The sequence below is a fragment of the Anomaloglossus baeobatrachus genome, chromosome 2, assembly GCF_048569485.1.
Source record: "Anomaloglossus baeobatrachus isolate aAnoBae1 chromosome 2, aAnoBae1.hap1, whole genome shotgun sequence".
Taxonomy (NCBI): Eukaryota; Metazoa; Chordata; class Amphibia; order Anura; family Aromobatidae; genus Anomaloglossus; species Anomaloglossus baeobatrachus.
In genome coordinates, this window is record NC_134354.1 from 726,980,005 (window position 1) to 726,992,393 (window position 12,389).

Here is a 12,389-nt window from a genome sequence, read left to right on the forward strand (position 1 = left end):
TGACGTTGCTGTGACGCCGAACGCCCCCCCCCCCCCTTCAGGAAGAGGATGTTCGCCGCCCACAGCGAGGTCGCTCAGCAGGTAAGTGCATGTGACGGGGGTTAACAACTTTGTGCGCCACGGGCAACTAATTGCCCGTGACACACAAACGACGGGGGCGGGTACAATCGATAGTGAAATTGCATGATAGATCGTACCGTGTAAAGCAGGCTTAAGTTGTTAGTGAATGATAATTCTGTTGTTTAAAGGATATTGTCACTAAATTAAAAGTGGGCATTGTTAGCTGTTATTTTATTCCCACTGCTCCACTGAGTGTGCCGTCTCTTGATTTATTTATTTATTTATTTTTTTAAATCTGCTGTATGGTTACAGAGATATGCGCATTTCTATTCAGTGCTGATTTTTTTGGTTTTCACCAAGGGGGGTGGTGCTCAGAGTGTAATTATGCAGAGTGGCTTAAAGACACCACCCCAAAGAATCCTGTGAGCCACACCTTTTTTGTAAAGACTATAAAAATTAGCAGTAAGTAGGGATGAACGGACTCACAGATAACCGAGACTGGCTGATCCTCGTGATCCAGTTTCTAAAGTCCGATTCCGGGCCGGATTCCGGTCCCCATATAAGTATAGGGGGACAAGACTCTGGCAATTAAAAAGGCGGTAGAAGGGATAGGGACATGGGAGCAAGCGCGTTGTACTTACCGAGGCTCCGGTGTGGCTGTAGGCTGCTCCCAGGCCTCGTATTCACTTCCTGGGCCGCTAATTACTGCTCATCCATATGCACTGCTTTCCCCGCCCACCGGTGCCTGTTATTGGTTACAGTCAGACGTGCCCCCACCCAGAGTGTCAGCGTGTCAGCTGAGTGCAACCAATCATAGGCACCAGGATGGCTAGTGGGCGGGAAAAGCAGTGCAACTGTCTGTGGGTCATTATTGGGGTATATTAATAAATAAAACCTGTGGCGTTGGGTCCCCCCGTATTATGATACCCAGCACGGCAGCTCCCAGCTCTGCGCTTATCTTGGCTGTGTATCAAAATAAAAGGAACTAGATGCAGCTTTTTCTTTTAAATTATTTAAGTAAATAATTTTAAAAATATTACCGTGGGGTGCCCCCAATTTTGATACCCAGCCATGATAAAGCCCAACAGCTGGGGGCTGGTATTCTCAGCCTGGGGAGTCCCATGGTTATTGGGACCCCCTCAGGCTAACAATAGCAGCCTAAAGCCACCACGGAATTGTCACATCCATTAGATGCGATAACACCGGCACTTTAACTGGCTCTTCCCGATTGCCCTGGTGCGGTGGCAATTGCGGTAATATAAGAGGTTAATAACAGCCCACAGCTGCCACTAACCTCTAGATTAGTAATGGCAGGCGTCTATGAGACACCCCTATCACTAATCTGTAAGTGAAAGTAAATAAACACAAACATCAAAAAAATCCTTTATTTGCAATAAAAGACAAAAAGCCCCCTCTTTCACCACTTTATTAAGCCCCAAAACACCCCTCCAGGTCCGACGTAATCCAAACGACGATTCAGCTCTGATACATCTGAACTTCACAGCACATGATTATGGAACATGACTGCTCGCTGTGAGCTCCAGAGAATGAATGAGCCACAGCGATCAGCAGTGACGTCACTTGGTGTTTGCCGAGGGTCGGCACTGTCAGTGTTAAAGGCCTAGCGAAGTGCGGGGCACAGCCCTGCACTTTAACAGTGACACTACCGGCCGTGGCAGAGGGGTGAGTGAAGTCACCACTAATCACTATGGCTCAATCATTAAGTTTTTGGGGATTTTTCTTGGACTTTAAAATGATGTATTGTATTTTCAGCCAAGGAAAATTAATCCAGCTAAACACAAACTGAAAGTTGTAGGCTATTCCCTTTTATTCTACTACCTATTAATGTAATAGTCTGCTGAAATTGAGGAATAATTAAAATTGTCCAAAATGCTGCCTAGGTTTGATGTATATATTTTAACTCTTACAGATGTACCCAATGGATTCCACATAACCACCGACAGGTTGGCGAAAGAAGGCGAAAACATGACCTTAACATGTTCCGTCAACAAATACCTTTACACAAACATTAGTTGGATTTTACGTAGGAGAGTCGGAAATCGAACAATAAACCACAGCATCAGTAAGCACAGAAATGCAATCACAACTGAGTATTCTACGATTCTAACCGTGGTCGTCCAGAATGCAACACAAGCCGATTCCGGAATCTACGAGTGTAGAGCGACCAACACCTTCACAGGAGACATCATGTCTGAGAGTAAAGACATTATCATGAAAGGAGAACATAGCAATAGGAAAGTTCACTTATCACGGACCTCTAAACAGAGAAGAAAAAATTATTCAACAGAAAGTAGCACGACCCAATAAAAATGACTCAAACCATTTTGATCTTAAAAAGATTGTGATTGAAAATCAAAGGTACTGAATATACTTCCTGGAAGGACTGGAGGAATGGCCGTGGATGTATGGAGCAGTGGCTACTCGCCAGTGCAGACCACATTCTTATCGTTCTCTACTGTATCGGAAGCCATTTATATTCCTGGAAGAAAAAAAATAACAGTCCAAAGATGGAAGAGATAAAGTTCAAAGATTATTCTGCAGATTTGCTTCAGTACATAAGTGTAGAATATAGTACTGAGGAGGAACATATCATGTCTACTCAAACTAGGCCAGATCTGTAGCACATTTCGTAAGGGTTAGGGTTACTTTTACATTAATTTGTCTGAAGACAGATGTCATGTACCAAAATTTATTTTAAATCTCAGGTTTGGAAAGTTTTGAAAATTCTAATGATATAAATAATTTAATGGAAATATGCAAAGTGGAAAATAGTGGAACAAATATGAAAGATCACTTTTTTTTAACTTTCAATATCTTGGTTTCCATATGAAGTGATATTGAATTGTCGATTGACTGGTAGCTATAATGCACCTTACTGATTGAGCTGCTATATTAAAGTGTCAGCGGGAGGAGGATCTGCCTCCTAAAAGAGGTGTTAAGTTTAAGAAGAAGGTCCAGAATTGAAGGTGAACCACTTATGATCAATGGAAGCCATTGTAGGATTTTGGAACCCTTCTTCAGACTGAGGACTTCTACATGGCCCAGTCATATTAAGTTATAAGCAGATACGTATCTAAATAAAATATGAAGTCAAAATGGGTGTGCTGTATTTAGGGAATATTTGGCCAATTTTTTTCTATGCAATCAAATCTATATTATTAAATTATTTAATGCTTTAAGATATAGCATATATGATTAGACACTCAAAACCATGGCAGGATAATTTGCATCAGACCCCAATGTATTATGTCTGGTTAGAAATATCTGACAAACCTACGGAAGATGTAAATTGATCAGTTGATGGATCACAGTGTCTATGTTATATGGGGATAAAAGGTATATTTATTAAAAGATTTCATGTTGTCTTCCGTGATTGTGTAAAAATACATATAAGATATGATGCTTCAGTATTGGCATCAAAATATAGATCTGTATAAGTTGAAACGTTGAGGATTTTACTGAGACGCACCAGATCCCTTCTAGGCTGTCTACGGTTGGTTGGTTACTTGGTGTATAATCTCATTGTCCTATGACCCTGTGCACAATGTTGGCCCAGTGATCAATCACTGGGAAGAGCACATCATTAGACAACTCAGGAGGTCAGAGATGACCTTTTTGGTGACCACATGTAGCTAAGGGTCACCAGAAGTCCACCACTGTTTTTGCTGGTTGCATTACGGTTTTATTGAAGTAGACTTTTCTTTTGAAGAGATGGCTGGTGTTTGAGATGGTGCTGAGGTGCTGAACTTGGTAAAAGGTGCTTGTTCACTAACCATTCAATACTGGAAATAATTATATAGCACATAAGTAGGGAGTCTGCTATCTTCAGCCTGGACGGCAACTACATTTGCCATATGAAGTGATTGACATATGAAGTGATTCTCTGGGGTCTAAGGGGTAACGTTTCTCCTTGTGAAGAGTTACATGCCAGTGTAAGGAGGCTTATAAGCCATGTAATGATCATTTGGGGAATTAAATATGCAAATTGTCTCTTCAAAGAAGAGGACTTCAACTCTCATGCCACCTATGGGAAGTAGCAATCCTAAAAGTCAATATCAACCCTTGCGACTCTCCACAAGGAGAAATGTTGCCCCTCAGACCCTAGTCAGAAGCCTCTCATGCATCCAAATCAGATCTCATGCTTTGCACTGATGAAGGGAAACACTCCAAAACACCATGGATTGACTTTTATCCTAAAGCTGGGTTTACACACTGCAACATCTCAAACGACATCGCTGTAACGTCACCGGTTTTGTGACGCAATAGCGATGTTGTTTGCGATGTTGCAGTGTGTGAAACCTATCAGCGACCCGGCCCCTGCTGTGAAGTTGTGATCGTTACAAATCGTTCAGGACCATTCCTAGGTCCTTTGTTTCCCGCTGTGCAGCATGAAGTTTCAGTGTGTGAAGACTTTGCAGCGACTTTGTTAGCAACTTCCCTTTCAAAAGGCTGCTTATCAACGTCCCCAACAACCAGCTAGGTCGCTCTGCAGGTTCGGATCGCTGTTGAGTTGTTGGCCAGGTTTGCCTGTTTGACAGCTCACCAGAGACTTAGCAGAGACTTAGGGAGGTCGCTATTGCGTCACCAAACCGGTGACGTTACAGCGATGTCCTTTGCGATGTTGCAGTGTGTAAACCCAGCTTAAGTCATATGTCAAGGCTTGTTAAAGGGTCAATATTGACTTTTAGGATTGCTACTTTGAATAGGTGGCCCTACACTTTAAGTCCTCTATCTCTCTGAAGAGACAATTTAAATATTAAGTTATTCTCATCGGCTTTTTATTCACGATACAACATAACAATGATCAACGGGCATCATGAGCACCAAATACTAACAGCGTACTTGTATAATGAGCCTTTAACTCTCCACAAGGAGAAATGTTGCCCCTCAGACTCTAGACAGAAGCCTCTCATGCATCCAAATCAGATTTCATGCTTTGCACTGATGAGGGGTAACACCCCCAAACACTATGGATTGGCTTTTATCGTAAGTCATATGGCAAGGTGCGTTAAAGGGTAAATTATGACTTTTAGGATTCCTACTTCCAATAGGTGGACCTAGACTTCAAGTCCTCTACATCTCTGAAGAGGCAATTTACGTATCAAGTTATTCTCATCAGCTTTCATTCGAGATACAACATAACAATGATCAACGGGCACCATGAGCACCAAATACTAACAGCGTACTTGTATAATGTACATACTGTATGTACAGCTTCAAATCTTTACTTACGAGGTGAGGTTATTGGTGACAACTCTTCTAAATTTGTTTCGTTGGATCATCTAATGAACAAATCAATTTGTGAAAATACTTTGGATGCCGTACACGATATCTCATACTCCTCTCGGTGGAGATATCTCATTCTCTTACCCTCAATGGCAATAGTTATTTCCAGATTGAAAACATTGTCTATAATGTACATATATGCGTCCTCTGCAGTCATAACTCAGAACTATTATATTGTATAAAGCCAGCAAATATTTAAGGATAACCTATACTTTTGTATGTTTTTTTGTGGGGTTTTTTTAGATGATTTTGTACATAATGTCTTTAATATTTTAATATAAAATTTAATGAAAAGTAAATATTTGGCTAGCAATGCACTGAGAAATACACTGAAGATATAAGGTGTGACTTACACTGCTTAGGCCGAGTTCACACTTGCAGTAATCGTGTGTTTGAAGTGGATCAAGTTAAGAGAATAAAACTGGATTTAGTTTCGTTCTGACTCAAAACCGATACGCTAAAACCTGATCTGTTCATTTAACAAATGGATTCAGCAGAGATTTTTATTTTTTTTTAAGCCGGGACAACCTAAAAAAATTTTTTACCTCGTGAATAAATCAATTAATTTAATCTGAAAGGAAGATTTAAAGTGCATCTGTTTTGCGTCAGAATGAAACTGATCCTGTTTGTTTGATTATCGGATCTATAATTAATGGACATATGAACTCGGCCTTACTGTTGTATGACGGGACGTCTACAGTATCTTCAGGCAAGGTTTTGCTTTTAGCTTTTTACTGAGCTTATAGATTCTGGAGAATAAAGTTACGAGGTCCAAGATGATAAAGTTCTAGACTTATTTCCCAATATTCTTCTTAACTCTCCCCAAATACTTTACCCTTCCTGACCCCTCTATAAAATCATCTACTGATCACAAATATTGTATTCTGGAAACACATTTTTTTTTATAGTAGGGTTTAATTAATGAGATTTGTTATTTTGGATCAACATTTCATGTGTGTCGTCTTAATATGGCTGGAATGAAAGTGGAAGTGGAAAGAACAATGTTAGTCCCAGTTCCACTTGGCCGGAATGACCATAGGTTTCCTGAGCCAAACTCAACAGCCTCATAAGAGGTGGTTAAGCCAGGAGACCCAAAGTGGTCCATATGGGTTAAGCCAGCCTAAATATAGGCTTGACTAAAGTCAAGAAATCCATGGCCTGTCTGTACTCAGACCTTGAATGTTGTCCATGTGAAGTGGCCTTAGATGACACCTATTCCTACTGAAGCCTCCATACACATGAACGCTCAGCCCAATCAAGTATCCATGTGTTTTCATTGGGGACAGTGTAGTAAACCATTGACAGGTATCTCTGGGAGCAACTCATCTTCCATCATAATAAAAGAATCAAGAATGTTAAAATCCAACATGCCTTTTTTCTTCCTCTAATCTTATGTTAGGGGAGAGTTAAAGAGGACCAAGCACCAGGATTTTACTATATAAACTAAAGACAGTGCTATACTGGTGCTATCATGCTTATTCTATACGTACCATTAGTTGTGAGATCGGATGAATAGTTTCTGAAATACAGGTAAGTAAAGTTTGTGAAATGCACTGTGATTTGATGAGAGGTGCTAGAGAATATATAATAGGTGGGTCGGGTTTTGCTAGTTATTCCCATCCCTGTCTGCTGCCTGTCCTTCCTCCCCCTGTCTCTGCTATTACTGGGGGAGGAAGGGGGAGGAAGGACAAGGGGGAGAAAGGACAGGCAGCAGACAGGGGCAGAAATAACTAGCAAAACCTGGCCCACTTATTAGATATTCTGTTGCACCTCTCATCAAATAACAGTGCATTTCACATACTTTACTTGCCTATATTTCAGAAACTATACATCCGATCTCACAACTAAAGGTGTGTATAGAATCAGCATGATAGTGCCAGTGTAGCAATGCCTTTAGTTTATATATGAAAATCCTGGTGGTTGGTCCTCTTTAAGGCATTCCTAAACATTATGGTGAGCAGGTCCCACCAAAAACCCATAGATGAGGGTTTAAAGAAGTTGTATCGAATTAAAAGAAAGGTCAATGCCGCTCTTGACTTCCAGTTGTGTTTGGTATTGCACCAAAATAGGGCCAAGATGCAATTCTAGACATGGACTTTGGGCAAGAGTGGAGCTGTTTCTAGGAAAATAGTAAATCCATTTCCAAATGTCTCCCACTTTCAATGGGTAGGGTCCATTATCATTCTCTAGTTGACAGACATCAGTTTCGTCAGAGACCACGCAGCCATAATCCTATCTGTCTCCCTCTATATTTTCATGGAGGATAGAAGGTGATGACATCACTGTGCCCACTGTGACATCACAAGAAAAGTGATGACATCACTGTGCCCATGACAAGCAATTTCTGAAGTGACAGAGCTCCTTTACAAGGACTGAGGCTTCCAAGCTGAATGTGCGGTGCGGAGCCTATAAATATCTCGCACGGAGCTTGTTTTCAGATTCATTTAGTTACGGCACTAATCCAAAATAAACAAGTCCTTAAATAGAATATTTGTGGAAAGGGGGACAGGAAGAATGGGATTGACAGAAAACAGAAACAGAGTAGATGCACAAGATGGAATTCTTCAGAAATCTGCAGACTCGGGGCATGACTTCATGTTTTCCCATTTAATAAAATAAACTACTTTGTCATCGAGCTCTAAAAAACGTGCGGAATCTGCTGAAAGTATGAATATGGGGCACGAATGTTACTAAAGACCCTGCACTGTGCTCAATCAGTGGACGGTTTTATAAAGCTTGTACCGCTAACAATGGAGGTCTGGTGTATCAAACAATAGGGGAGACCTCCGGGGTTTATGGAACTCTTAATGTGTTATTGAGATAACGAGACTATAGTATCTGGAGGTGAGATTCTGAGATTCCACTGAAAGTGTGATGTATAGAGACAACATGGACTTTTTTGGGGGTTGCACTTCAAGATGGAAGTACTGTGTATTGCTGATTTATGAAAACATTAGCATGGTGACTATCTGAGATGGTGCTGTAAATAGTTAGGACTGTTAAAGGGAACCTGTCACCAGACTTTTCATGTATAAACTAAAACTAGCACCTTCAGCAGAGCCTGTGCTGCGTTTCATAAAGGTGCATGTAACCTCCTGACTCCACCTGTACACCCCAAAAATACCTTTGGAAAATCTCCCTTTCTATATGTAAATTCAAACAGTCCGGTCCGATGGGCGTCCTTTGTGCGGTTTCTGTGCCTCCTCTCTGCCTTGATAGCTATCCTCTTGATATGATTGACATAGATGACATCTCGTGTGTCATCCACATAGCTGAGTGAAATCTCACGCCTGCGCAGAAACATCACCGTCTCGCGCAGGTGCACTTTCCTCTGCCCTTCTGCGGGAAGATTCTAATATATAAGTGTGCATACGCGATATTTCACCCAACGACGTGGAGGACGTAGAGACCTCGCTGTTCAGTGCAAGCATATCTATGTATTAGACTCTGCCAGCAGTAGGACAGAGCAAAGTGTGAGTGTACAAGCCGGTGATGTCTCTGCGCAGGCGCAAAACTTCACCGAGCTATGTGGATGACCCAAGAGGTGTCATCCACGTCAGTAATATCAAATGGACAGCTATCAGTGCAGAGAGTAGGGACAGGAGCTGCACCAAGGACGCCCATCGGACCGGACCGTCCACATTTACATAGAGCGCGGAAGATTTTCAAAAGGTATTATTGGGGTGTACAATGGGAGTCAGGGGATAGCCTGCACCTTTATGGAATGCAGCACAGAAGGGCCTGAAGGTGATAGGTTTCCTTTAAATAAAGTAAGGCTAGGCACTCATGATTATATGTTGGGTGCTCTGCCCATAGTTTTTGGGCTGTGTAATTCTAGACAATCTATTTCTGGTAGCGTGACCTTATTTTGTATAACTGTCAGCAGAGAAATTGTTGTTGTTCCTCCCAACTCCACCATACATTTTGCTCAGTTCAAGTGAGTATATATGTGTTTCTAATGAGGAGACATAAAAACAAATGATGAGCATTGAAATGCTACATGCTTGAGCCCTTTTTCCCTCAACATCTTCAAGATAATTTGCTTGTCCAGTCAAAATAGGCAATTTCCAGCTTTAAGTAAAGATTTGGCAACTTTAGGAGGATCCCTTGATTGGAAGTTGATGTTCTACTACTGGGACACTTAGCAATCAGCAGTAGCTTGTGTATAATTTCCCTGCAGCTCCCCCAGAGGAGAAATGAAGCATTACAAAATTCTCAACTACAATAGTAGTGCTGTCTGCAGAATGTGTGCACATGTTGGGTCCTCCAGAGACAGATACGGTTTTTGATGCCACTCTTGGATCTGGAGAGTCTGGATTGGGCCTGTCGTTTCCTTTTTAACCCATAGTTCCCTAATTTTGAATGGGTTTTCTGATCCACACAATGAACAATCAGAAATAACAATCACTCATGTTCAATTGTAGAGGAGTTGCACAAGGAGACAAGATGACAACTAAGATGACTGATAGGATGAAAGAAATCCAAAACATTTTTGCTACCGTAACATTTTAAGTACAGTTTGACGCATTTCAGACCAAAAGGTCTATAGATCTGCTTTCTGAAATGGATTAAATAAGTGTTTCGGGTGGTTTGTATTGGTTTAATAATTTATTTGAAGGAATATAACGTGAAGTTACAGGTATGTGTTTTTGTACATAACCTTCTCAAGTGCCTTGAATTTGAGTGGATTATATCGTTCTTGGTCAGATTTATATTGCTTTTTTGTAGTCAGGCTACGTTTGAGACACAAGACAGGCAAAGCACCATTAGTGGAAGAAGAGAAATCATTAATGATGTAATTTGAAGGGATTAAATTAACGATACTGTATTAAACTAATGCAATTTAAAGAATTTCGCCCAATTTAGAGAGTTATTCCTTATCGACAGGACAGGTAACAACTTGGTGTTTGCTGGTGGTTGGCTCTCTCCGGCAGTTCCATCATAGAGAATGAATGGCTAAAGCCTCATTCTTGGGATTGGTGGGAGTCCAGTAATGGGACATTATTCGATCAGCACTAGAGATGAGCGGACCTGTGGACGTTCGGGTTCTGCCGGTCTTGCTGAACTTTTATACAGTTTGGTTTGGTTTTGGACCTGGACTTGAGCTGAACTTCATTTGAAGTCATCGATTGGCGAGTTGGTGGGGTTTTTCCATTTTTTTTGTTTGGTGCACATTACATCTAATCTCGATGTTGTTACCCCCCTTGTAAAACGATCAAACACTGCTGGGCTGAGCACAGAGTGTACCCGAGCACAGCGATGCTCACGCGAGTGATTTGTACCCGTAAAGCACCTAAACTCCGAACCCAAACTCTTTTTTTCATGGGAAAGGAGTGCATACCAAACACTGACTTTCAGGTTCACTCATCTCTAATCATCACGTTATCACTTATCCTGTAGATTATAAGGAACAGACAGCATCCCAATTAGATGAGAAATAAAAAATCCCTTCTTTATTCTGCCATGGAAGTAATGTTTCGACCCATTACAGGTCTTTTTCAAGCCTCCTGTAGATTAGTGAAAACTTGCTAAGTTGGGACAATCCCAATGCCTGGCAGTGAGTAAGGACCACATGGGTCTGAAACGCGTTGCCATGCTCTGCACCAATGTGCTTTTATTTCTATTTTCTGGATTTTATCACATTGAGTAAACTTTTTGGATTTTACGCCTGGGACTAGTGCTGGCTTTCTACGTTTTCTACACACGTTAGATGACTACTTCTTACCTGTCTACTTCCAAATTTTGGCTCTTTACTTGAAATAGAAGTGAATTCAACGACTCGTAGTTTTGAGGGTGGCCATTTTTTTTTCCAGATATAATTATACAGGCAACATTAATGACCCATGAAGCTTACACTGTGAACTGGAAGGAAACTTTCCATTAACTTAATACAGTTGTGTATATTCATTTCATATAAACTCATAGGTCAATATATAACTTATTTAATGTCAGATGTCAGAAATTACTTATTTATAGAGTGATAACCGTCAATATATGTTAACATTGTTCTATGTTAAATGTACTTATTTCAGGGTCTTTTTATTGCAATCCAATATCTTGTTATTCCGTGGTAGCATATTCTATATATATTGTATATATTTTCATATTTTAAAGATGGCATTTTAATTAATATTGAAAATTGTATTAACAATTTATAGAATATTCTTATTTTTGCACGTGTCTGTGGATTGGATATGTTATTTTTTTGTTTTTGTAACCTGGATTTCTTAAGAAAAAGATTAAATTTGGATGATTGTTATTAAGTGATGTTTTCCTGTTTTTACTTTTGTATCAATTCTCCATTATTCTGTAAACAATAGCCAACCAGTCTGTGCTATAATGGGGTCAGTCTGCTACAAGGCAAGAGACTGGTACCCACGGGTGGTTTTTAGCACAGCAGGAATAGTATTCGGACGGGCAGACAACTTCTGGTTGGGAACCTGTAAAGCAGTTTCCTCCCTCATGATTCTAAATTGGGGGTCCCACGACTACACTTTTCTTTCACGTGGGAATAGCCATTGTAAGTGTAACAAGTAAACAATGGCATTTCCTCTAAATTCTGTGTTGGAGCAGAATAAATATGTTGGGAAACAATCAATAATGTGACAACAAATGATACATTCAGCAACACCAACGACTACGTCCTGTATTGTCTTCTTCCTTTCTAGTATTGTTTCTTACAAGTAAAAAAAAAACAAATACATTGTTGGGAATAAACAGAAAACTAGATACAATTGGAGTATTAAGTAATTAAAAGAAATGAGAATCCAATTTGTGTTGCTGAACCCGTTGCAAAATTCCAAAAATGATCACAGCCATTTTAGAGATTGCAGGTGTCACGCTAGGTACAGGGAAGTACCAAGTGAGCGGTAAACGGTAAGGCAAGGGAATCACTGTATCTAGGGAAGGGGGAGATCAAGACCCCTAACTAAACCTACCACTGGCCTCTGGGGTCTCTCACCACCCTAGATAGGTTCTGCACCTATGCACCGAGCCGGATATCTGACTCTAGGTATCTCTAG

General features: G+C 40.7%; 1 protein-coding gene across 1 annotated transcript in view; it reads left to right on the top strand.

The window, feature by feature from the left end:
• FLT1 (fms related receptor tyrosine kinase 1) overlaps nt 1-6,815 on the top strand; it is a 157,729-nt gene extending 150,914 nt beyond the window's left edge. The window contains exon 13 of the mRNA XM_075337366.1: nt 1,991-6,815. Coding sequence (XP_075193481.1) covers nt 1,991-2,388 — 398 coding nt within the window. The 3' untranslated portion in view covers nt 2,389-6,815. The remainder of the gene's footprint in view (nt 1-1,990) is intronic.
• The last annotated feature ends 5,574 nt before the right edge of the window (nt 6,816-12,389 follow it).